A 27,884-nucleotide genomic window follows, 5' to 3' on the forward strand; every position below is an offset into this window, starting at 1 on the left:
ATTGATGCCTTTAGGGTTCTTAGTGTTCATGTCATTATCTTATCTCACTTTAAGCACAGCACTTGGAAAATACTCCATTATACATGGTCCTTTTCATGGCTAAATTAGATAACAATCACAAAATGGCATTGCTTGCTCACTTACTGGAAACCATAAAATAACCTTTCCCATTAAATAACCATTTCCTTTCATAAGACAAGCTTGGAACAAAGTACAGTGCGTCTTTAATCTCTCTTTATTGGTGTATATTATTGTCCATCCTTTTCCGTGACTCGCCATGTTCTGGCTGTAGGTGATTAGACCTGTGGTGGTCCCTTGTGTTCTGAGTGCAGATTACTAGATCTGTGATAAAGCACGTAGGCTCTCCTGTTCTCGCTGTGAGTGATTGGACTTGTTATATAGCCTCTTTAGGATCTGACTGTAGGTGACTTAATTTGTTCTGGCTGTGGGTGATGGGGCCTTTGGTGGTCCCTTGTGTTCTGACTGTAGATTACTAACTCTGTGATAAACTTGGCTGTCTCTCTTGTTTTGACTAAAGGTGACTGGACCTTACCTTTTGCTACAATTTTCCAAACATTCAGAGAGCTAAGTAGGATGCTGAGGTAAAAATGTTAAGTCATGGTGTTTTTCTTTCTTTTTTTTTTTTTTTTGAGGGCAGGATAGTTTTAATGTAGTAAATAAATAAATAAATGAGAAAGAATTCTGAGAGAATTTGTAAAGATTTATTTAATACACATGAAAAGCAATATAGGGCATTTAGTTCTTTTTGTTAATGTGAGTAAAGGGAGACAAATTCAAGAAAATATCCATGGAACAGATATAGCCTCTTAGACCAATTCATCTGAGAATGGTTAGGCTAAACCAGAGCTTTACTGAGCAAGGCTAAGGGTGCTTTTGGCTCTCTCTGTTCGCATCACCATCAGCTATTTTACTAACTGTAGATAGCTAAGATGCTAGCAGTCACGGCTGAGAATGGTTGCTGATTTGGGAAGTGGCTCTGGAAAGAAAGATGCCCCAACTGTGTCTGCTACGTTGTCCAGATGCTTAAGGCTTTACTGCCCTGGAAAGATAATGAGCTGTTGAACACTGAACAAAGAAATGATCTGTTAAAAGCTAGGAGTTGCAGAATCTTCAAAAAGGGGCTTTTCTCCATTTATTTTCTTATCAACAATTGGAGGTGAGAATAAAAAGCCTCAAGAGGTTGTACTTTTCATCTGTGTCTGAAATAAAACAAAGACTGCTTCATTTGTTCTTTTTGAGGCAGTAACTTAGGATTCTTGATTGACAACCTCTGTTTGGAAGCCAATGTTGTGAATAAAATAACGATTCTTATGTGGGAAGAAAAGCCAAGAAGGCTTGTAGTGATTTAATAACAGCTTTCTGCTGGCTAGATATCTGAAAGCTTAAAATCTAGTTCATAGTAATTAGTTTGTTTCTTTCCTTGAAAACATAAAATATTAAATATCTCTTTGAAAAGCTCACACACATAGGGACCTCTCAGATGGATTCTTTATTCCTTGGCATTTTATTAGAATGCGAATCAAACTCCTCAGCCTGGGTTCCAAGTCTGTTGAATCTGAAGAAATGTGAAAAAAGACTTAGCACAGAAAATGGGCCAAATGCCTTCTGCAACTCAAACAATGACAAGGAGATGTGGCAATGCTGCAAACCTATCTTTATTATTTTAATTAAAAAATAGTGTAAATATTCAAATATATTCACAGACCTTTGAGACTCTACCTTCACTGATCAAAAGAGGGAAGAACTAATTTACCAAATAACTTGAGTCAGTCAAGATCAAATACACTGGCTACTATTTTGTGTTTATTTAGCTGGAAAAAATTACTTGGGATCATGCTACATTGTCTAAGTCTGATAGCAAACTGTAAATAAAAACTATGATTCTTGGGGCTTTCAATGTCTTTAATTACGCTCACTATATTTTGTACATGTAATGAAGTTAATCACCCATGATGTTTCTGACTGAGTCTTTTCTTCAAGTGTATATCGTACATTTTGAAATTTTGCACTTTTTAACTATAATACCTGTTGTACTTTGAGCTCTAATCAGTGCAATATTTACTGAGCTCAGTATGTACTGCCATTGGCTTTGACTGGCTCACGAGATTCAGTTGCTGAATTTTCAAGAATCTTGTGAGTCACTTGGTAAGTGCATTCCCTTAAAATGAAAATTAAAACCTAACATTTTAAGTTGTTATATTTGGTATCATAAGCACTTAAAACTCACCATTCATTATTTTACTTTTTATTGTTATTATCCTCTTGAAGTTGTTAATCTGTATTTTGCCTGTGTGAAAACAATGCACCACAGCTTGCTACTACCTGTTTTTTTTTTTTTCCCAAAAGTGCTCTTGTTGAAGGCATGTTGGTAGCTCTGTATTTGTGTGGGTAAGAGCACTCCCACTACCTAAACTGGCAAATGCTACACAACAGATTATTGCTGGTCACCTACTATCAGAGATGGGCAAATTATGACCCAAGAATCAAACTCCATCCCAGGAAACTAAAATAGTTGTTTAAAACTGTCTAAAAATGAAAATAAATATAGGAAACAATATATGACAGCCATTTTTCTGTGAAGAGCTTGTGGGTTGAAAATAGGTTATCCTCTCTGAAAGTCAGGTTGAAATTGGGTCCCCTGGGTAACTGTGTTGCACCATAGATGGGACCCTTTATGGGGATTTGGGTTTTTAGGAAGAATCAATGCAATTGTTATGGGACTTGTTTTGTTACAGCTGAAGTGCAGCCACTTGTCCTTACTCCTTTTTGACATGCTATACAAGTATTCATTTGATCTTGGGCTTCCAGTTTCTAGAAATATGAGCCAAATAAACTTCTTTCCTTGATAAATTTCCCCATCTCAAATATTCTGTTAGAGAAAAAAAAAAGACAGACTCTGATGTTGTAAGTTTTCAGGCCATGGAGTTTTTCTCTTAACAACTGAGAGTGCAAACAAAATGTAGGCATATGGGCTTAGCTGTGTTTCAGTAAGAATTTAGTCAAACTCGTAGTGAGGGGGGCCTGATTTGGCCTGAGAGCCACAGTTCTTCGACCAGGACTGTACATTATAACCAGGAGTAATCAAGTCCATGTTTTTAAAGAGTCCACGTAATCAATAAATAATAATTGAGATAATCGTTTTTAAATCTAGACAATGCCCTTAAGGAATTAAAACTATCAATGACCTCTCACTGCAGCAAACTGCAGCACAGCTCATTTGAATCATTTTGCAGTTGCAGTAAATGGAAAATTCCATCTCTGAAGGCACTTTGGTCAATCATATGATAGCAGCTGTAAATGAAGTTCTGTGGTTTCAAAGCCCTTGAAAGTTGCTTGGTTCCCAAAGTTGCGCAGATAGCTCTTAAAGAGCCACTGAAAGTTGCAAGCAAGACATATATTCTTATTCAACCCTTTGCTCTTTGAAGCAATCTAAAACCAAAGGTTTCAGTTAATATATATTTCACTTTCTAAGGGTTTTTTTTTTCTTGAATTGAGCTCTCATGGCTACTTGTAGCAAGGAAGTTGTCATTTTATTCTATTTCATTCTACTTGTGTGAATAGGTCTACATGTAATCTTCTATGCATGCCTGTACACAGACCATGTAGCACAATGCCTAAAGCACAGTTGTTAACACTATGCTGTTTCTACCCATTGACCTGGCAAGTCTGTTCAGATTTTAGCCTATGAGCCTCTAAGTATTGCATGAACAGAGCCTTCATGGCCTATGTGCAGTTTTATCCTCATCTTTGAGTTTTGTATTGTGAGTTCTCTTCCGTGCGCATTCCCAGAAGGTCAATCCTCTTTCCCTTGTCAGATGAACTCTCCTTGACTGAGAGCCTCTTGGAGGGGCATACCCTGCCCCTTGCAGGCTTTGCAAAGCGACCAGACAAGGTGAGCAGTGGAGAACCTTCTGCGTGTGTGCTTTGCCTGCCTGAATGTAGGGCTTGGCCTTACCCCTGCATTACAGCGTGAACCTGAGCTGACTGCTTCATTGTATCAGCCTCAAAACTGCTTCAACAATCCAAAGTGAGGTAGAATTAGACACAAGCTAATATCCCTCATACCTCAGATGCTGTAGTACCGGAGGCTTTAGAGGTAGAAAATGTTCCACACATGCCAGGACTGCTCTGAAAAAGAGAAAATAAACAGAAAGATTGTGGAAGTCTTTATGTCATATCAGGACTTAAAGCTGTTTAATTTGGTCTGCATGATAGTAAGTATTTTTTTTAAAGATTTATTTTTATTATTTTTCATTGGAAAGGCGGATATACAGAGAGGAGAGACAGAGAGGAAGATCTTCCATCCGATGATTCACTCCCCAAGTAAGCGCAACGGGCCGATACTATGCCAGTCCGAAGCCAGGAGCCTCTTCCGGGTCTCCCACGTGGGTGCAGGTTCCCAAAGCTTTGGGCCGTCCTCGACTGCTTTCCCAGGCCACAGGCAGGGAGCTGGAAGGGAAGTGGGGCTGCCAGGATTAGAACCGGCGCCCATATGGGATCCCGGGTGTGCAAGGCGAGGACCTTTAACCACTTGCGCCACCGCGCCGGGCCCGATAGTAAGTATTTTTTAAAAATTTATTTGGCAGGGCTCAACACAAGTACCCGAGTGGCTAAAGTCCTCATCTTACATATGCCGGTTCATACCCAGGGCTCCACTTCCCATCCAGCTCCCTGCTTGTGATCTGGTAAAGCAGTGGGGGATGGCCCAGAGCCTTGGGACCCTGCACCAATGTGGGAGACCAGAAAGAAGCTCCTGGCTTCAGATTGGCTCAGTTCTGGCCATTGTGGCCACTTGGGGAGTGAACCAGAAGATGGAAGATCTTTCTTCCTCTCCTTGTCTCTTGTAAATGTTTTTCAAATAAAAAAACAAATAAATTTAAAATATTTGGCAATACTTCAAAATCAGAAAATGTTATATAAAAATGTAGACCCTCAGTTTTTCTTGGAAAAGATTTAGTGTTCTTCATCTTGCATATTTCTTAGGTGCAGTAGCATTTAGAGCTGAGAACACCTACCCCCATACAGTGGGTGAGGGAAGTTCAGAGTACCTATATCTTGAAGACAGACCATAGAAGGTAATCCATGAAAAGCGTGTGACGTGTAAGGGATTCTTTCTTCTTTCTTAACAAAGAAGAATGAAAATATAATTTTAGACATCAATTCATAAGCAATACCGAGAGCAGATTCATCTTCTTTGTTGAAAGTCGTCCGTTTGGTGAGATTCCAGTTTCTTCATATTATACTTTTCATAGGGAAATAGCTATGATGGTTTGTGTGAAATTTTAAGACCTTCTCTACTTAGGAATAAATTTAACAAAGGAAGTACAAGACTTTTATGGGCAAAAGAAATTGCAAAACCTTATTAAAGCATTGAAAAGAAGACAAGAAAAATGGTTAGAAATAATATGCTCATGGATGAGAAGACACAACATTATAAAGATGTAAATTTTCCCCTCAGTTAATGCATAGTCAGTACAATTCTAGGCAAAAAAACATGCACCAAAAATGTTCAGATATTCTGGTAAATGTATTGTCTATTTTATTTATAGGAATAAAATCTAAGAAAGGACAAGATAATTTTGAAAGAGAAAACGACTCAGAAGCATCATTAAACATGAGACTAGCAGCAAGAAAATCATAAATAAATAAAATTGTTCTATTGGTTCAGTAGTAATCAATTACACAAGGGAATCAGAATAGACAGCTGGAAAATATAGCTTACACATAGGGACATTGCTGTACCTGACACAGCAAATCAATAGAGAATGAATGAACTGTTTGTTATATAGAATTCTGAAAATTAGCTTAATTTATGGTGGATGAAAGCAGAGAAGCTATTTCCTGGGTGTTCATTTTCTATTGCTTTGTGATGAATTAAAATTCTCTTAAAGATTTAGTTCAATCACTCTTTATTATGTCCCACATTTATTTCTATGTTAATTACTTTTCTTTCTTAATTTTAATTTTCTTTTTAATGTTGTTTACATAGTTGAGAGGGGTGAACACCCATGTGGACCTCCGTTAGGGTGGGGGAGTCAGGTATGGAGGAAGATGGATGGGACATATGTTTCAAAAAAGTTTTCTCTTCTCCTGTGACAGCAGGGATGGTTGAAAGGGGTTCTGCTTTCTGTCAGACTACGTTAGCACCTGCGGCTGGGGGATGGTCATTTGGTGATGTCTTAGAGACCCTGATGTGGGGAAGAGCGTGTGTAGTTCTAACAAGTTGCTGGTTTCATTGCTCCATGTTCAGAAAATCTTTCCAAGATCTGTTGGTTGACAAACTCCACCTTAGTGCATTCACAGACCCAGGAACATACGGCAAAACTTGGCCAGGAGAATTGTCCAACCTGTTCAGCTTTCTGTCCTCTGGTTGATGTCCCCTATTGGCCTAGAAGAGCTTGCTGTTTTGACCCCTATGTGCATCTGGGCATGCTGTGCGCTGCACAAGCATCAGTAACAGTCTTGATACCTGCCCAGTCCTGGTACCTGCACTCCAGGACTGGAGTCACCTTGGTTCTGTGCTCAGTCTGGATGTGAGGCTGCAATCTCATCAGAGCTTTGGGGTCTAGGTTCAGTCTCTGTTGTTGGTAGAATTTAGTTCCTTGCAATTTCAAGAATGAGGCCCTAAGCTGCCTCTCGTGTGTCTTGCCTTTGTCTGCCACATAATACTGTTTGCTCTTTTAAAATCATTGTTGCTTTTGACTCTCTTACATAACTTTTTTTAAGGGCTCACATTATTAGGATGAATCCTGGATGACTTCCCTTTTGATTATTTCTAATCAAATGCTTAGGGACTTCAATTTCATTTGCAAAATTCTCACCCTTCTGTAAGTAATGTAGTCTAAGCTCTGGAATGTTGTAACATCCTCTTCAAAGCTCACATTCACCAAGGCAAAGGTAGTGTAGACCAGGAGGCAGGAAACTAATGGACCACCTTAGAATTCTGTTGTTGGCACCTGTTGTGTAAAGTTGAGGCAGAGATGTCAATAGAGCAGTATACCTTATCAGGGTCCCTAGTATACGTTATCATTGTCCTAAACTGCTGTCTATATTGCATTGTTTTCCCCCTTTTTTTAAAAGATGCATTTATTTTATTGAACAGACAGATTTACTGAAAGACAGAAAGATTTTCCAATGGCTGGTTCACTCCCCAAATGACTGCAGCGGCCGGAGCTGGGCGAATCTGAAGTCAGGAGCTTCTTCCCAGTCTTCCCACAGGACTGACTAGAAAGCCAAGCAGCCGGGGTATGAACTGGCACCTATGTGGCACTTCAATATGGGCCTTGTTGTCTTGGCCATCTCCTTAACCGTAAGAACAAACACCCACCTCTATTGCAGTTTGTTACAGTTATTGAGATACTATCTTGAATATTCCTGTTTTGTTCATACAAGATTCATATTATTCAGGAACTAATTTTTTTTTTAAGAATGAAACAAGTTTGAGTTGCCTGATGTTAATGCAATAGTAAGTCTCTCAGGATAGGTTTGCAATTTCTTTCTTAAACAACAAAATATACACAGCATTAACTATCCCATTGACAATATGGGGCACACTTAGGGGAAGAGAAGCTGTTTGTGAATTATACATATAAGCCATGTGCTTAGGCAACAGAGTTTTATCTCCTATTCTTCCTTAGACTCAAGCCAAACCTTGTGATTATATTCCCTAGCCAATGAGAGAAAAGCATCCTAAGGGGGAAGAAGTTATTTAATGGACAGTATCTCTCTTGTTCAAATTAAGTTAGCAGGGTTGGGGCAGGTGGCAGAGAAAGCAATCCAGGCCACTTTGAACACAGTGGCCTTTCCTGCGAGATAACACATCCCATCTCGAGTTCAGCAGCGCCTTCCAGGTAGCAGGATCAAGGAAAGGGGAGAGGAAGCCAGGCTTTGTCATTCTCTGCTGTTGCTGTCCAAAATGAACTATTATATCATAATGAAATCCTGTTTTCACAAAATACTTCATAATACAAGGAAAATATGGTTATGATGTAATTATCAGGGAAGGGGGCATAGTTGAGTTTATTGAGAAGTGACATGTAATGGGAAGAAAAATATTAATTGACATAGAGAAAAGATGGGAAAGATGATCTCTTAATTTATTTATTTTTATTGGAAAGACAGAGTTACAGAGAGGAGAGAGAGCCTGAGAAAGAGAGAAAGAGACTGAGAAAAATAAAAGAGAGAGAGAGAATCTTCCATCTGCTAGTTCATTCTCCATATGACTACAAGTGCCAGAGCTGAGTTGTTTGAAAGCCAGGAACCAGGAACTTCTTCTTGGTCTCCAACATTGGTGCAGGGCTTCCAGGCTTGGCACCATCCTCCACTGCTCTCCCAGGCTATAAACAGGGAGTTGGATCAGAAGTAGAGCAACTGGGACTTGAACTGGCATCCCATTTGGATGCCAGCACTACAGAAAGTGGCTTAGCTACTACTACTACTGCATGGTACCAGCCTCAGATAAATTCTGAAGTAAAAGATTAGCCATCTGAGCAATGATTCAGTATTTACCAGAAGTGGTAAGATAGAAGGCAAATTTTGTTTCATTTATTATGAGCATATGTACTACAAATTATTGATGGCAAAAAGTATGTGAATGTAGCTGACAGTCTCAGAAAAGGACTCCTCACATTTGTAAGTGCCTCAATTTGCTCTTCTGGAAGTGACAATATTAGAAATTTCAGTTTTACGTTCTCACAGTAAGCCAAGCATACTTGCAAATTCGTGGTAGAATATATTTTAACTTCATGTTCTGGTATCAATCTAAGTTCAAGGTGAGACAATCTCTTATCTATGTGAGTTTGGGCAGGTTACTTACTGAGCTCGCTTACTAAGTAAACCTCAGTGTCTGCATCTGTGAAATGGGCATGAGAAATGACAGGTACCATCCTGAAGTTATTGTACTTCATGTGCTCATGGAAACAGACTACTTAAAGTTTGTGGCCAAATGGTAAGTGCTTATTAAAATCACTCTAGTAGTACATGGAGGAACATGTTAGGGCTTGGAGGAGCTGAGGCTGCTTCTAAGGCCCTATGTCTGTAAATGGGGAAACATTCAAGCCTTGTTGCCTCAAACACCAACTGTTTTACTATTCCATGAGGTATTGCTTTCATTGTCAAGTCACATGAGTCCATGAGTAGTTGTCTTGGGCTGAACAGCTTTGGGGTTGACTTCAACATTGAAATTAAACCAATTTTTAGATAACTCAAACTATATCAAGCCTTCTAGGTCTGCCAAAATAAGAATTTTTCTTGGAAATTTTCGTCTTGATTCCTGCATTTCTTGACAAAAATCAAACAACCAGAGTGTACCCCTAAATTTGCAACTCAGAAGACAAAAATGTCTCATTCTATGTTTGAAAGGGAGAGTTATATAATGTGGCAAGTTGGCAAGTGTTGTATTTAGGAAAAAAATATTTTACAAAACCCAAGGAGACAATAAGATTTATGAGAATCTGTTAACATTGATTTTATTTTGTGCTTTTTTTTTTTAAGCTAACACTGAGCTGTGTGTTGATGGAGAAGATAAACCATTTCTTGTTACACTTCAGCTTGTCTGAAAGTCATTTACTTTTGGTTACATTTCAGAAGACAATCTCTCAGGGGAGACTAAAGGAATGTATTCACATTAATCAGCATATGAAGTATGGATGTATATATCAGCTAGAGTGAGCAAGAGACTGGACTTCCACAGAAAAGTTAAGTCTTTGAACAGGGCTGTTGGCTGATTGGTTGAAGAACTCTCCTGGTGGTAAATCACATGGAACATTGGCTTGCAAGCCCTAAGGATGGGGTTCTACCCCCACCACAGCCACTGGTTAACTCCTCAATGAGCTTCACGCTTCTCCCATCTTGGCCTTGTTCTCCCACCTGTAAAATCAAAAGGGATAGATAATAAACCAATTCTCCCTCCAAACTGATGAATTCCTGAAATTCTCCTGAAGAAAGATCAAGGGATTCTTGGACTCAGTTCCGGACACTTTGAAGCAAAATGCTTGGATGGGTGGTTTAACATGGTGTAGATTCTGAGCCCAGTGCAGTAGTCTAATGGCTACAGTCCTCATCTTGCATACACTGGGATCCAATATAGGCACCAGTTCTAATCCTGGTGGTCCTGCTTCCCATCCAGCTCCCTGCCTGTGGCTTGGGAAAGCAGTCGAGGATGGCCCAAAGCCTTTGGACCTTGCACCCATGTGGGAGACCCAGAAGAAGTTCCAGGCTGCTGGCTTCGGATGGGCTCAGCTCCAGCTGTTGCAGCTGCTTAGGGAATGAATCAGCAGATGGAAGATCTTCCTGTTTCTGTCCTCCTCTCTGTATATCTGACTTTCCAATAAAAATAAAATAAACTTTAAAAAGAAGTTATAGATTCCATAAGCTCATTGACTCATTTTTTTAAAATTTAAACTGAAATCTCAAGATATACTTATTTATAAAGTAAATAACATGGAATTTCATGTGCTAGTTTTGATAGCTGTGAGCTGTGTAATGTTCAAATTGGGATAAACACATACTTCTTAAAATTTCAAGTTATCATTTCATTTTTGTAAATGATGAAATTTGGATCGAGGCTAAGTTGGCCAATGTATAAAATTCATCAAAAAATACAGGATTAGAATCACTATTAAAAGACCAAAGGCTGGTGCTCTTTGTATTGCATTATTACCTTTCCTAACTGCAAACAATTTAAATATCTAACAGTCAGGGGAACATTTAAATTAATTACTGTATATTGACCTTATGACACGTTAGGCAGCTATTAGAAGCTTGATTTACAACATGATTATGACTCAGTCAGCTATTCGCATACATCTTATTTCAATTATTGCTGCATAAGGAGCACATAAAACAGTGCTTAAAACATTGGGCATTATTTTGGCATGATATCCTAGAGGCCAAAGTCCTCGCTTTGTATCAGCCAGGATCCCACTTCCAGTCCAGCTCCCTGATAAAGCAGTAGAGGTTGGCTCAAAGATTTGGGACCCTACACCCACATAGGAGACCTGGAAGAAGCTCCTGACTCCTGACGTCAGATCAGCTCAGCTTTGGCCATTGGGAAGTGAACTAGTGGATGGAAGATTTTTCTCTTTCCAATTAAAATAAAATGAATCTTTTTTTAAAGTGGGCATTTGTTAAATCTCATTGTATATGCGTGCAAAAGGGGATCTGTTAACCAGCTGGACTTGCTTGCAGGTTATGCAGTCAGCTGTTGTGCCAGCAAGATGCTGACTGATCTTGGATAGCCACCCTAACATGAGCAGTGGCCAACTGACTGTGCTGGGGTGATGTGGGTCATGAGTGACCCAGCAGGCTAACCCAGTCTTACCTATCTGGTGGCTTGGAAAGGTTCCAATAAAGATGAAACCTCAAGTCGACTTGAACTCTTGGCTCAGAGGGGGTCCTTCATTTCTGCAGCATTCCGTCAGCCAGACATAGGTATGCCAAGACTCTGAATTCAGAGTTAGGAAATCAACTCTGCTTGTTGTATTTAAAATTATGCTGAGTGTGGACACAGAAAAAGAGATCATCAGGTCTTCTCCATCACATATGTGAACAAGAACTAGAAGGCATATATAAATGCAAACATTGATGTTGGCAAATTATACCTATGTATTTTCTCCTTTATTATTTCACGCAGGTGGATATAGCTCTGATGCAGTAAATAACAAATGAAAGAAGCAATAAGAGGGTCTGTGGTAACAAAGGGTCAAAACCTTTGTTACTATAGTGAAAGGGTTGTATCAATAATTTGCATATGATTAACTAGTTTAGCCTCCTGTTCTGTAAGTGCATGTAAGTGGGAGACAAAGGAAAGAATTTCACATTGTCAAAGCTAAGCAGGTCTCTAAAATATATTCTGTGGCCTTGAATCATCAATGGAATTTTACTGTGAGATACCCAGTCGTTCTTAGCACTTCATGCACTCCGTATATTACCAGGACTGGCATGACTGCAGGGCTGTAATCCTTTAGCAATCTCCAGAACGTGTAGGACACTATTGTTTAGCAGCCAGGACTTCTGCACATTGAAATTTTACCCTTTCAGGAAGCAATATTTTAATTTTTTTTTTTTTTTAAAGAATCAGACTTGTTTTGAATAGCAGTTGTTCTTGAACAGTATAAATTGTTCATGTCCTTGTCTCTTAAAATAGAGTTGATAGAAAATATTTTAACAGCTTTTGACAGTATTGTTCTTTGCCATAACGCAAAACATCCTCGGAGCCTGTGGAGCAAAGCAGGATTTCTTGGCCCTTACATAAAATATGCGATGCTTTCCGGGTTTTTCTTATGCCCCGTGTACTGTCTTTGCATCCCCAGAGGAGTCTGAATGTGCCTGCCTCTGATCGACTGCTCCAGCTTACTTGGTTTCTTCTAGTGTTCTGTCAACTTAGAAAAATCAGCCCTGTTACGGTTATTTGTAAAGTAAGAGTAGTGGCTCTGAGTTGAAGGCTGAGTAACCACAGGACTGAGGGAGGTATACAACCTTTAGCATGTGGACTTTAGCTTGGTGATGTGTCCTTTCAATGATTATTGATTGGTTCTTGCCTGTATCCACGAGACAAACAATAGCCCAATGCTTGCAAATCCACAGGCTTGGCGAGTTGTAAGGTGTGAAAGGGATCTGAATAGGAGTAGTACAAGAAAAGCGTAAAATACATTCTAGATTGGCAGGTTGGGCTTGGGACATAAAGCATTCTATTATCTTATCTTGCTAATAGTTTAATCTCCATATCCATTATGCAGTTTTACTTCTACAGTTTATTTTAGAGTACAGGGTGAATCTTTGTGCTCATCCTATGCTTTCCTTCATTCTCCACTACACTGAGGATATAAACACACGATGACAGAAATCTTGCCCTTGTGTAATTATTTTTTTAAGATTTATTTCTGATGGAAAGACAGATTTACAGAGAGAAGGAGAGACAGAGAGAAATAGAGACAGAGAAAGACAGTCCACCCACTGGTTCATTCCCCAAACAACCACAATGGCCAGTGCTGAGTCAATCTAAGACCAGGAACCAGGAACTTCCTCCAGGTCTCCCACGCAGGTGCAGGGTCCCAAGGCTTTGGGCCATCCTCTACTGCTTTCCCAGGCCACAAACAGGAAAGTAGAATGTTGAGACACAAATCAGTGCCCATATGGGATGCCAGTGCTTAGGAGAAGAAAACTAAACAGTACAGCTATCGTGTCAGGGCCCATGAAATTCTATTATGTTTAAAAGATAAAATATAAATACCTAACTGTAAAGAATTAAAACAGTGTTATGAAACTGATTAGTCACTATGAACGGATATGAGATGAAGGCAGAAAAAGCCCTGCTAGGCCTTAACAACCCTTATTGAAAGGTGGCTTTTAATATTCAAGTAAGATAATTTTTTTTAGCTTTATTAAGGCACTGATAGAACATAGGTTCTCCAAAGAAGTAAATTACAAAGTGGTGTGGAGGAACACACTGACTAAAAGAAAATTTTTTGCTGTTTGAGATACCTGTATTAAAATTTTAATTGAACTAGAATTTGTTTTGCCTCAATTTTCTTTTCTGGCAACTGGAGCTAGTATCTGGCTTGTATTGTTATGTGACTAAAATAAGTGATGTATCACACATAGTGCATGGAAAAGTAAGTATTTTACAAATACCAGCATCTTTCCTTATTTCTTCTTCATGGATAGGTTGACCATTGAGTTGGGTTTTGAAGGATGATTAGGAGTTCACACACCAAATCACAAATTCCCAGCAGGGGGAAGTGGCTTTTTCAGAAAAGATTGGGAAAATAATTGTTGAAAGCTTCTAGTCCTTTCCCAGCAGAGTACTCAGTGCTTCCTTCTTTATCAGCTATAATATCAGCTCACTGATGTGGTGGATTTGTCAATTGATCTGTGCCATCTCACTACAAAAGCGTATTACTGGAGTTCCTGTTTCAGTCCAACAATGACATGGCATTTCTCATGATACAAGGGGCAGAGAAGACACTGGGAGTCAGTAACAAAAAACCAATAGGATCTTTGAAAATATCAAAGAGGTTAAAGACATTTCTCCTACAACCATACACCCGGGTTAAAACAGGTGGAATGGTTAAAAAAAAAAAATTCAGTATCTCGTTAGTTAGGATAGTTCCAGTCCTGTATTCAGTCGGTAATGATTGAGCACTTTCCACTTGGAAAATGCTGGAATAAGTGAGGGAAACAGAGGAGGCATTGCTTTGACACCTACAGAGTGAAGGCTATAACGCAGCAAAGGCAATTTACATGGTCTTGGAAGAACAGGCAGTCATGGCTGTCTGAGCAGAGGAATGAAGGTGTTCTGTTTAAGAACAGCCTTAGAAAGGACCACAGCTCCAAAGCATGTCACTGACAAGAGAAGATGGAGCTGTTGCATAAATCACCAAGCCCTGCAAGCATCAAGAAAAAAAAAAAAAAGCAACAAAAAACATTGCTGTGAAGTAGAGCCAGAACCAACCTGATTTTTCCTTGGTGTCCTCGTTTGGAAAGTCACGGTTTCCTTCTGTGTTTATTTCCTTCCCTGCCGTGACTTAGTCTTTCAGAGGCACCTGCTCTGTTACAACAGTCACTGAGGAGGCTGCGCTCGACATCTCTGCAGAACTCACAACCTGTTGCAGCATCCCTGGGAAAGGACCTTCCACCTTCCCAGCCTGGAGAGTTTAGGTTGTCGAATGAGACAGCAAGAAAATAGCAGAGACTTAACAACTACAGAAACTAACAAGGGAAGGGAGCTGGAAGATGGAAGATGAGTTGTACCCACTTCCTGCACCTCATGTGCAGTACCCCTGAATTGTGTGTACGCTGCCTGCAGGATCACCTCCGTGAGACCAAACTGCAGTTATCTCCCATGGTCCTCTGCTACAATCACATCCCTGTCTGCTTTCTTCCTTTCTCTGAAATCCTCACTCTCTTTTATCACTTTCCAAGTCAATCACTTTCATGTATGTGCTTATCTCATGAGGAAGTTAAGGATTGGCTAACCTAAGACAGACAGCTTAGGCCTGCAGGGAATGGTACCCAGGGAGCAGAGCTGATGAACTGACAAGGGCAACACTGTGGATAACCTGAGGCAACACAGCAGAACCTGATTCTACAAAATGGTTCAGGGGAGAGTTAGGTTGGTCTTTAACTTTTTAATTTTTTTTTTAATTTATATCTTGTTTAATTTTCATTTTTACAAAATTGAGAGAAGTTTCATCTGCTGGCTCATTCCTCACATACGTCCTATGGCAGAGCCTACTCCAGGAGCCAAGAACTAAATCCTGGTCTCCTACGTGAATGACAAGAGCCCAGTTCCATGAGCCCTCGCCACTCCCTCCTATGGTCTACAGTAGCAGGCAGCGGGAAACCAGGGATGGAGCTTAGAGTTGACATGAGACAGAATCTAAGGCAGTCTGATGTGAAACATGGATTCCTTCACTGCTGAGGGCCACCCTTCTATGCCTGTATCTTAAAGAAGACTGTGCTAATCCTAGACAGTGCTTCAGAAGGGGGCTAAAGACCAACCACTGTTACTGCTCTCACTATTTTTCATTTAGTTCCTCCTCTTATTTTTTTCTGGGAGAGTGTATTTCATACAGGATAAAGGAGGAAGAGTGGGCTCAAGGACTCGCTGGTTATGCTTATGTCCTATGACACCCATTCCAGCAGCCTCCTCTTTCTTCTCCAAGCCTTGGGGGAACATGGAGCTAACTTTATGTGACAAAGTATGGTGGCCTCATTGAGGGTGTCTTCATATAGTGAATGTCCTCCTGCACTATGCAGAGGTTCCTGGTCCAGTTCCCTTCCACAGCTTGAATTTAGGAATTTCGCTACTTTCCTAATTTCTGCGTCACTAGGCCTGGACTGGAAACTGGTCATCTCTGTTTTTATTCAAAGCTGCTCAGGTGATTCAGACCTGTCGTCAGGTTGGAGATTCATGTTGCTGCTTAACTTTGGTACTGAGAATCCCCATCACAGAGCAGTGTGGTGCCCTAACAGAGGAGGTGGACTTTTGAATTCTTTCTGAGCAGTCTGAAGCTTACTCACACACTGCAGATGGTATTACAGTCCCTCACAAGGCAGCTTCTCTCTCTACACTAAGATCAAAAGGAGCTGATGTGCAGTGCTCTTGAAGTTGAGATTGGTGAGATTCTGGAAATATCAGGATATCCTTCTCGAGACTGACTCTCAAGTTGTTTAAGAAGGTGCCAACATTCTAAGGAAGACACTGGAGAAAGATTCTTTTTTAAAAATACATGTAGAGTTGAGGGAGAAAAGACTGGGTTCCCTCTGCATGAGTGCACATGGCATTTTGAACTGTTCTCAACAGGCTCACAGGAATAAGTAATCAACGCCTGAAGAAAACACAGTTTCATCTTATGTTTATGAAGGGAGACAGTGAACACAGAAACCAGCCCCAACTCCATTTAGTCTTGCAAATTTTACTTCAAGTATTTTTCCATGAGCTGCCTCATGGTACCATCAGTTATGCTACCAATAACTTGAGGCACAGCATGTATTTTTGTAGCCCTAAAGCCATATATTTGGGGGAAATAAAGGAAGAATTAGCAATATAAGAAGCATCTTCATGAAATTGTAGAAACTTTTATTAGCCAAATGGATTATGGCACGCCACAGGAATCCAGAGACATCTTCAACATAAGGTCTCCTAAATTAGCAGAAGAAAGATCATCCATCTAGTGATTCACTCTCCCAAATGCCCACCATGAGGAGCACTGGGCCAAGTGCAAGTCAGAAGTCTGGCACTTAGTTAGGTGAGTAGCAAGGACATATGTATCAGCAAGAAGCCACAATGAAGAATCAGGGCTGGATGCAAGGCATTCTGACATGGGAGTGGAGAAAAGTTTTCAGGACAAGTGTGATGGTACAACATGTTCAGCTATGTTTCGGGGTCACCATGTGATATTCGGGATTAGGATTTTGTACGCATTCCAGAGACTGCTTCCAGCCCACCTTCCTGTTATTATACCCTGGGAGGCAGCAGACCAACGTTGACTCAAGTTCTTGGGTTAGTGACACCCACCTGGGAAAGTTTGTTGGTGTTCTGGCTTCACAGCTTCCATTGGTCATTCCTGACTGTTGCAAGTATTTGAGGGAGTGACCCACTAGATGAAAGATCTGTCTCCCTCACTTTGAATCTGTCTCTTAAGTAGATGAAAATAAACACACATTTTAAGGAATATTGTTAAATAAATGCTTAAAGAGAAATTTTCATAAAGATTTCATAAGCCCTCAAGTCAAAATATTGCTCCAAATCCGCTTTGAGCCAACTTTTTGCATGGCGTCGTCTGATTTGTCCATTAGATTGGAGCTGGAGCATGGGTGGGGAGCAGCAGAGGGAGAGCGTTTTCACCCAGATCTGTAATCGGGTTAGGCATGGCTAGACTTCTTGGAGTTCCATGAGAACACTCAAATGTTATAAATTTCATAATTTGTGAAATATGTCCTCTTTACTAACTACGCCTTATTTTTTTAAGAGCTGTAATTTTGTCCAGATTTTGCAGGTATATTTGTTTATCAGAGGTTGTAACTTGATTTGTTGTGAGAGAAAGAAAATCCAGGCAGTTTTTGTGCAGGTGTTTGCTGCCCAACTCTGTTTTGCTGTAAGCATTAGCAGAAGGAGCCTGCATGTTACACGTGCCGTTCTGTCAGCAAGCTCCTCTGCATGTTTTTGTACAACTCAGGGCTATCATTATCATTTTTCAGATGAGGAAAATGACGCTTAGCAAGTCTAAAGGACATGGAATAATCTGGAAGGCATCGTGTTATGGGAAATAAGGCATAGAAAGACAAGTACCGAATGATCTGCCTTTTAGATATCATCTAAAACAAAATTGATTTCATAGAAGTAGAGAATAAAATAGTAGTTACCAAAAGATAGCATGGGCTGGAGGAAGCCAGGACTGTGCAAGTGCTAGCCAAAGGATATACTAATTAAATAGGAGGAATAAATTCAATAGAGTTACTTTATACCAGATGACTATATTTTTAAAAAAAAAAAAAAAAAGGTAAAAACATGTTGTATTCCTGAAAGCTGCCACAGGAGTGGATGTTAGTATTCTTGCCGGAAATATAACTAGGTAAGGTACTGCATTTGTTAAATAGCTCAGTATAATCATTTTACAGTGTTTATAATTTTCAAAAATGTCATGCTCTATGTTGTAAATACATAAACTTATCTGTCAATATAAGAATTCAAAGGAAAGGCTAGGAGAGACCCATAAAGATACACAATTGGCAGTGACACCTTCCTTCATAGGAAAAGTATCAGTGAAAAGCCATGTAGCTCTGGATCTAATTTCCAATTTGTTTCTCAATACGCTGAGCCAGATTGTTGAAAATGGTCTCATGTTTTTCTTCTCTCCCTCTTATTACAGCACTAACAAGTTTCATGTAAAAACCAGACCTCAGGGATTCTTTCTGATAGAGAGTCCTAATCCTCAATCATAGTAACAGCTATTCATTTCTGGTTCTACACTAGGCTTTAAAAAACTATTTGACAGGAATAGCCAAGCTCTTAAGTCATCAATTTCCTGAGTGAGCTTTCCCTATTTTCAATATGATACGTGAAATACAAAGAAATTAACCTTTGATATTCCTGATTAGAATTATGATTGTGAATCCAGAAAAAGTCATTTTAATATTTTCTCAAAGACTCACTAAGCATCTACTATATACAAATAGTGTGTGCTATGCAGGACTGCAGGGTCATCCAGTGGTTTGTGCTGAGATCAGCTTTAAAAAAGATTTTTATTTATTTGAAAGGTGGAGTCAGAGGAAGAGAGAGCAGTGTGAGGGCAAGAGAGAGACTGAGCTTCCACTCACTGGTTCACTTCCCTAATGGCTGCTACAGCCGGGATTGGGCCATGCTGAAACCATGAGCTTTGAAATCTGTCTGTCTCCAATATGGGTACAGGTGCCCAAGTATTTGATCTGTATTCTGCTGCTTTTCCAGGAATATTTGCAGGTACCTGCAACAGGACTAGAACAGCTGACTCAAACCTGTGCACATGCGGGATGCTAGTAATTATAAGCAGGGGTTTCCACTGCTGCACCACATCACTGGCCACCTCCATCAGAGCAGTGGTGGTAGTTGCTCCTGAAATGTAGCCAAGCTTTTGATTTACAGCAGTTGTAAGCTCCAAATGCAGCAAGAAATGCCACATCCAGCTGCACACTTTTTAAAATGTTTATTTGTTTTAGAGGTGGGATAGCTAAAGCTCTCATTTGCTGGTTAACTTCCCAAACGCCCACAATGGTTGGAGCTGGGCCAGGCAGAAACTGGAAGCAGAAGACTCATTACAGATCTCCCACATGAGTGGCAGAGACCCAATGGCAGAAGGCATCATTTGCTTTCTCCCACGTTAGCAGGATAAACTTCAAAACAACGTCATAAGAACATGTATTTTGTCTGTAACTTTCAGCTGGGAATCAGAAGCAGCACTATGACTTGAACTTGGGTATTTTGATTCAGATGCCAGCCCTGCTACCAACATCTTAACTGCTTGGCTAAATGCCTTGCCTTTAGCTCCCTACACGATACTCCCTATGTCAGAAATGAGTTGTAATCACCAGAAATTATTTGGTTGAAATGTATCCTGGTTTTTGATTTCCAGCATGCATAAGCTTTAATGGCAGCCAGAGAGGCACTGTCCAGCTGTGCACCTTGTATGTGCTCAGCTTGCACACATTAGTAAGGCTTTATAATGTGGGAAGCACAACCAGACTTCAGAATCTGACATTCTGGGTTCAAGCCCTCATTCTAACACTATCCCTGCAGACTAGGGCAACTTGTTAAACTGCTTTAACCTTCAGCTTTCTCATTTGTAAAATGACAATACTGATTCAGGACATAGAGTTGGCTGATAACACCCAGGAATAAAGGTGGGCATCACTCTTGATATCAGAAAAGTCTATGGCAGGAAATCACAGTGCCACTTGTTTCTATTAGGTTACTGCTTCTCTATAATTTGTCATTTTTCTTAAATGTGGATATGTTGAGAAAACTGGAAAAAGGGGAGAAAACTCTGGAGTGTGCTGATTGAAGTGGAGAAGGGGTATGGATCCTTGCTTTCCTTGGGAACTCCTTACACTATCTTCCTATCTCCGTGCGTGCTATGAAGCATCTTCATCAAATCCATGGCGTTGAGATTACAGACTGTGATATTAAAGGTTATACTCAGTCTTGTTAGCTAGGTGATTGGTTTGTTGGAGCTGAATACCTGTGTTCTAGTACCTCCCAAACTTTCATGGAACTATTTGATGGTCTTATGTTGCAGTCTAAAAATTGTGTAGCCAAGCTAACATGTTCACATGGATCCTTATAATTAAGAAATTTATTATAGTAATTCATCATTTATTCAATAATTCAGCAAGAAAATATTGAGCACTATTTGTATCTCAGGCCCTGGTAGGTTCATTACTTGTACAATGCTCAGAATAATTCTAAGTTCCTTTTGAGAAAGAACTATTCCATGTTTCTCACCACTATATCCACAGAATTGATTGTGTACCTGGTACACAGCACTATTTCATAAACAATGATAGATCTTAGATTTTAGGCTAATGAACGATGGCCATTTACATTCAGAAGATAAACAGAGCTCACATGGATTGGAATTGTTCTTCCTTATTTGAAACATGAGTCCTGAAGTAGGCATTAGCTGTGATATATAATACCTACATCCTGTTCTTCTTTGGGATGTTGATGGAATTTCTAAAGGGACTTGGCCTTCTCTTCCTGATTTAAAATACTTAATTAGGAGAAAATGAAAGCCTAAGAGTAATCAGCACTTTGAAGCTCAGTAATTGGGGCCAGAGTTATGACGGGGGATAAAGCTGTCTGCAACATTAGCATTCCATGTGGGTGATGGTTCATGTCCTGGCTGCTCTCTTTCTGATCCAGCTACCTGCCAGTGGCTTGAGAAGCAGCAGAGGGTGGCCCAAGTGCTTGGACTCCTGCTACCCACATGGGAAACCAGAAGAAGCTCCCAGCTTCAATCTGGTCCATTGCTAGCCTTTGTGATCATCTGGGGATTGAATCAGTAGATGGAGGATCTCTTTCTCTCCATCACCCCCTCTGTAATTCTGACTTTCAAATAAATAAACAAAACTTATTTTCCAGAGGTTCAGGGTCCATGGAGGGACAATTATAAATCCATGTCTTGGCCATCCCAAGTGTCAGAATGATGCAGTTCTCTGCAGACCTGATCTATAGGCTGAGTGGGCAGGGAGTATAACTCTGTGGATGGATGGATGGATGGATGGATGGATGGATGGATGGATGGATGGATGGATGGATGGATAGACATAATATTCATTATGCACATAAATATTGCTGAGTATTTATTCATAAGAACCCAATTTTGTAGATGAGGGTATGTGATTTGTTGATAGTGAGGTACTGAACTAGACATTGAGTCCACCTGTTATGTATGAATCAGGTCCCAGCTGACACATTAGATGACCTAAAGAAGCTTTGAAAAGGAATGAATTACAGAAGTGGGCAAAATTTTAAAACAGCAAAAAGGGATATTGCAAGGGCTGGACTGTGAGGGTAGTAACTGATAGGAGATATAGTCACTCCAGGCCTGATGGTTCAAGGTGAAAGATGAGACTACAGAGACCCAGACACAAAGATAAAGGTAGGGAAAAACGGTTATATGGTATAAAGAAGGCTGCTTGAAACCCCCTGTGGCCTTCTCTAGACTAACCACCATAGGACAACCGGGGCAGAGCAAGGGAATAAATACCATGCCCTCCTTCTCCTCTCACCTTGGCCTCTCCTTTCCTGGCAGTGCCTACTTTTGCATTGCTTCAGAGAACAGGTGCTTGCTGATGTGGTCATTCAGTAAACTTCATGGGATGCAGAGTGAAGGGACAGTGGTTCTAGAGGGATGGAGGGAAGTTGCAAACACAGTATCTGCTGAAGGGGAACATTCCCACCATGTGATTCTGTCTGTTCAACTCTCCGCCAGGAGTCCTAGCTGGGCTGCTTTGCACTAGGCACTTTGTTCTATTCTGTGGGTACAGCACTGAACGAAATATTAGCCTGTGCTTAGAAAGCTTGGACTCGTGGTCTTCAGGGAGTGCCTCAGGAACATCTTTGACCTGCTGCTTAATGTGTCATTACTTCTTTCACTTCCTAGGCATGGGTTTATTTCACTCAAATATGCTAACTTCTCAATCTTGTCGCCCTATGCTTAGGAGCTACTCCGTTTATCCAGTCTAGACACCACTTTCACTTTTTGCATAGAGATCTTACAACCACCTTGGAATGCCACTGAGGGAAGCAAATGATCTAAAAGTGTTCAAGCAATACTGACTTAAAAAAAATCAAATTAGATATTTGAAAATAAAAACAGCTGGAGAGAAAAAAAAAACTCTTTTGTACCAGGGGAATAAAAGACAATAGACCTAGAAAGTTCTGTCTTGACTGTACTCTGCTCACAGCAGAATTAATTGGATCTTACCCGTGCTAGTAGCTATGCTCCATCAGAGTAGGAAAGGCCCCATTAAAGATATTGAGGCCATCCCATAAGTGGGTTAGGTGTGAGTGCTCCCATTGCTACAGCTTGAAAGAGTTGAAGTTGCTCATGGAGCAGAAGTGAGGAATCTTTGCTAATTCCCTCACTCATTATTAGTCTGACCAGAGTACTCTTGTCTTTGATTATACCGCTTCTCCCGGTGGAGAGATTCCTGCAGCGCTGGAATTTTCCTCTCAGGCTTTGCGCAGTGCTTAAAGTGAGGCATGCCACTGCCCAACCGTGGAGCAAACAGGCCCGAAAGGATCCCTTTTTTGGAGGCCAGATGTTTAAGAATAGAAACTATAAAGACTAAGAAGGGAAGACAAGTTGCAGTTTGCACCTCTTTTCACCAAATAAGAGGATTCTCAATGCAGCTGTTCGATCTACTTTGACAACAGCATCCTAGGCTATCTAGCATTATCTATACCTACAAGGCGACGATGTACTAAGCGGCAGAATGTTGGACTTGTGACCATGTGGAAGGACTATTCTACTGTGACATCAAGGGAGGAAACTGGTGTGCAGGGTGGGAGTGGGAATTCCTATGCCTGGGGAACTGTATCATGAAAATCATAATTAAAGGAGCTACAAAGAAAAGAACACTTGCTTTTACTGGGAAGTATGACCTCTGAAGGGGAGAAAAGCCTCTCTGTTCGGGAAAAATAAAATAGTATTTTGAATTGATCTGAAGGCCATGCTCCACTAAAAGATCAGAGTTGAAGATGTGGTCATATTAAAATTAGCAATGCTAATGAAGGTTTCGTGGAATCACAGATCATTTTAATCCACTTAACCTTCTCTATAAATGCTCCACTTAGAAAACACTGTAGTTCTATTTTTAATAGTCTAATCATGGGTCTGTGTTATTTTTAAGACAGAAGCAATAATGCTTATATAATGTCAGGACCAATCAAAACATTGGAATATGGCTTAATTTTTTGTCAGTTCTAGTTTTGTGACACTGTGGTAGCCAACTAATGAATTGTCTGATAAATTGGAAAATAAGGATTGTCTAAGTCATTAACTAACATGACTTTTTGTTCTTTAATGACAAGCTGAAAACTATCTGAATATCACCTTCTCTGTGTGGGCCTAGGCATACAGAACACTGTAACATAAATTTTTATAAAACAAAGGATCAGGAGCCCAATGTGATAGCCTAGTAGTTAAATCCTCACTTTTCAACCATTGGGATTCAACCATGGGTGCTGGCTCATGTCCCAGCTGTTCCACTTCTATTCAGCTCCCTGCTTGTGGCCTGGGAAAGCAATTGAGGATGACCCAACACCTTGGGACTCTGCATCCACATGGGAGATCTGGAAGAAGCTCCTGGCTCCTGGCATTGGATCAGCTCAGCTCTAGCCATTAAAGCCACTTGGGCAGTGAGCCAGCAGATAAAAAACCTTTCTCTCTGTCTCTCCTTCTCTCTGTAAATCTGATTTTCTAACAACAACAATAATAATAAAAGATCAGTATGGTTCACATAAGGAACCCTCTACCATCTTTATAGTGGGTTCTGTGTTAAGGAGATACTGACCTTGCAAACCTTCCAGAATGTTCTGTAAATGAAGAATAAAAGCAGGCTGCCTTCACTTATATAAATGATGCTAATTGCTTTTATTCATTGGTTCTGTATTTCCTCCTTAATGTGTTTTGATAATGATTCATTGATTGCATCAGTTTTTAATTTAGAAGACAGCACTGTGCACCTACTATGAGGCAGATACTTTCCTGAATACGGAGCTTATGGTTTGAGTAAAACAAGCAAGCTTCTTGTTTTTATAAAAATTATTGCTTAGTAAAATGGAGATAAAATTAAATGAACAATAAAAGGCAAGGATATATTAGGAAGTAAAATATGTAAAAGTAGAAATTACAATCAATACAACAACAAAAAAATATAATGAGAGTGAGTGAGTGGGCAAAGAGGATTGTTTTCAGTTTAGGTAGTCAGGAAAGATGGACTGTAAAGTTCAGAAAGCAGGACCGCTAAGTGAATGTCAAAGCAGAGGGAACAGCAGGTGCAAACCTGAAAGGTGAGGAGGAAGAGTACTGAAGCCAGCCAGATGAATTCATATGGAGGTGGGAGCCCCATCCCATAAAGCTTTGGAGTCACAGGAACCAGGTTCCTGGAACAAGGTTAGGTTTTGCTCCAAGAATGTTGGACATTGATTGTAGATTTCTTGTCAAATAAGGACGTGATTTAACATACTTTAAAAGATTCAGCATTAAACACATGTGGGCAGTGGTTTATAGAAGTGAAAGTGAAAGCAGCAAGATCTGTTGCACGTCTGTGTCGTGAATGGTGGTGGCAGCTCTGTCCACCAGTGGAGAAGAAGTGTGAATGCATGAGGAGGCAAAAGTTAACCAGAAGATTAAATTCTATCTATTAGCATAAGAACCTTATCTGGTTAGAGTTGAGTAAGAAATCCCTTTAGAACTCAGTCCACTGAAATCCTTCAATGCATTGAAACATGAGAAAAAACTCAGACACATTTGGAACACCACAGCATCATAGAAAAGACAGATTGCTAGCACACACAAGCCTGGGCCTTACACTTCTTTCCTTCCCAGGTGCTCAACGATTTACATGAATTCATACAGCGTCTGTAGGTAGTGGATAGGGACACTGTCATTGGGTAGACCCTCCCCAGTTAGGAACTCACGATGGCCAAGATGTGAACCCTCAAAAGTAACACCCGAGGGGCTGTTATAGGGTGCATATCTGTCTATGGATTAATCATACTCTTACACAAATTAAATAAAGGTATGAACACTATTATATCTCAGAGAGGCCTAAAGCTCAGACATTAAAAACCCACTAGGTTCGAATCTTGGCTTGACAAATTATTGACAGCATCCCTTGGGATGAGTCATTTAATTCTTTCCTTACAGTAATTTCGTAGTTGTGTGATGACCCAATAAGGTAAAATAGCAAAATACACTGAGAACAGTCTCAGGTGTGAAGTCAAAGCATTTGACCAATGCACACTATTATTATGCAGTAGACATTTTTTTTTCCTTTTACTTGAAATGAAGCTCTTTATATTCCAAACCCATGAGAACCACTTCCTCGCCACTCCGAAGGTACCGTGCAGGGTGATTCTCACCTTTGATCACAATGCTGGCAAGTGCAATGACCTTGAGCACAGAAAGTGCATTCCCTTGGCCAGCCTTTCACTCAGGGATGGTATCAGTGCATTCTGAGGGCTTGCTGACATGCCTGGTGGCTCTCAACCTTTCAGCCCAACTCCCTCCCCCTACCCCCCAGTATCTAGTGTGCTCACTTGCTTGATTTACTTCCCTGAGTAACTCCTCTCATTGAATACACTGACTTTTTGACAAGTGGGTCAAGGGATGGACTAGGAGAGTCTGGAAGGAAACGGTTCTTATGAGAATTACAAAGAGGCCAAGGAGTACATAGAACTATCCGGAAGGCTTATAAATTAGCAGCAAGGAGATCAAACGCAGAGGCCGAGAAGGAAGCTGGAGCTCCCTGAGCCCGCTGTGCAGAAGTGTAGCTTTGTAAACACTACCTTGGCTTTTTCTCTTCTCTTGCTCACGCCTCCCTGCCAGTAGTTCTATTAGGTGTCAGTGTGTCCATTTAGAAGAAGGCAAGCTGAGGATAAAAAGCTTTAGGAGCTTCCCAACCCACAGGACTTGGAAGTGGAAAGTCAAGATTAGAATCCAGGTTACTTCATTGTGGTTCCTTAGTTGGTTTGCTTGGTTTCTTCTCCTGTTCTCCCCTCCCTGGCCCAGTTTATAATGTGTGTAAAGGAAAAGGAAGAAAACAGGATGAGAGAGAATGAACTGTCATGATGTAAGGGAGAGACAGACTAGGGACTTGAAGATAAATGAGAGGCCGAGTCCAAATTAATACCTACCTGTGGAAATCATGCTTAACCTGTGTGAGTTTCAGTGGAGCTATCACCAACTGCACAGATGCTGAAGCAGAGCACCTGCACCAGCCTCCTGAGTGGGGATTTTAATGACAGATCCCCACTGGGGATGGGCACTGAAGGGATGAGGCAGGCAGGTGTCTTCCCTCTGGGTAGTGGTACAGATCTCTCAGGTTGCCAGGATGAGGAGCATGTGGCACCTGCAGGCAGGCTTTCCCTGACTTGGTGCCAATGCCATGAAAACCTGCCCCAGGGTGCCGTGATCTCAACTTCTTGCCTTAGCTGAATCCAGTGCTTAAAGAGAAAGCAGATGCAGATCTTGGTTCAACCTCTAAAAGCTTTTAAATTATGAGATCTTAGAAAAGGCCTGTAGGAACCGTGCTGTGATGAACCCAAGCTGTTGTTTGTCGCTTCTACAGAAGCCATCTCCTGAAATGCCCGTCTTCCAGTTCTATCACATTAATGATTATTTATGGATGGGTCATGAATTTCCCCATTGGGTATCAAGCATTACATCTGTGCATTTCCATAAAAACAAGGGCATTTAAAGAAAAAAAATATATCAACATTCACATAATCTATGCAAATCTATTCAAAGGGATTGTATAAAACTACTGCTTCTCCCCGCACCCTCGAATGCAGAAATCTGGCTTCTTTTTTATCTCTTCATGTGTTTTTTAGCTCTGTGGTTGAGGGAGGAGGGGGCTCACAAGTCAGGGCGAGATGAGCCACTGTTCACGACACAGGCTGCCTGTGCAAGGCAGTCCTGCACTTGCAGTTGTGAGCAGAGAGCCAGGTGTGGGAGTGCACCATGGTAGGAGCCAGCTCCCCGTGAAGCAGGCAGCATTTCACCAGAGGGAAGTATCAGGTTCCTGTACTCGGCTGTGGGCTGTCACTGTCTACTAATATGACCGTTTTGCCGTCTCTCTGCAAATAAGGCAGAAGCTGCTACCTGATTGGTATAGCAGGCATCTCACTTTCCCTCCGCATTGATTTTCTTGTTCTCCTCCTTTGCTTCACAAAAAGAGGGACAAGTGGCTGCTACAGTGGACACAGAAGCTTTATTTTTAGTATGAGACAACCTCTGTTTTCTTTCAGGAGAGGGAAGTTGGATTATCAATTCTTTTGTAAATGTGTATGGTGATATTTGCTCCGGTGAGTTTTTATCTATCTTGATTTATAGCTGGCTGTGTGTGTGTGTGTGTGTGTGTGTGTGTGTGTGTGTGTGTGTGTGTGCACGTGCGTGTGCGTGCTTAGATACATTTCAGCTACACACTTTTTCTTTCCAAATAACATTTTTGGAATGTTTCAGGATGTTTTAACTTTTTTTTTTTTTTTTTGCTTTCTCTCATGCATGAGTTTAAATGCAAGAGGCTGTGTTAGTTGATAATGTGATGTTTAGCTTTTACAATATATACTGGGTTTCTTTTAACATAGTAAG

The 27,884-nt window shown here is 40.6% G+C and overlaps 1 protein-coding gene across 2 annotated transcripts in view; it reads left to right on the plus strand.

Moving 5' to 3' along the window:
* Window positions 1–27,884, plus strand: part of SYNPR (synaptoporin) — a 282,830-nt gene that overhangs the window by 105,430 nt on the left and 149,516 nt on the right. The window contains exon 1 of one of the 2 annotated variants that reach the window (XM_040995059.1): window positions 27,297–27,598. The exons of the other annotated variant lie outside the window; for it this stretch is intronic. Coding sequence (XP_040850993.1) covers window positions 27,575–27,598 — 24 coding nt within the window. The 5' untranslated portion in view covers window positions 27,297–27,574. Of the gene's footprint in view, window positions 1–27,296; window positions 27,599–27,884 lie in introns of those variants that run through there. 2 annotated transcript variants of the gene reach the window in all.

This window comes from Ochotona curzoniae, unplaced genomic scaffold (genome assembly GCF_017591425.1).
Source record: "Ochotona curzoniae isolate NIBS_2020 unplaced genomic scaffold, NIBS_Ocur_1.0 contig_908, whole genome shotgun sequence".
In the NCBI taxonomy this organism is placed as follows: Eukaryota; Metazoa; Chordata; class Mammalia; order Lagomorpha; family Ochotonidae; genus Ochotona; species Ochotona curzoniae.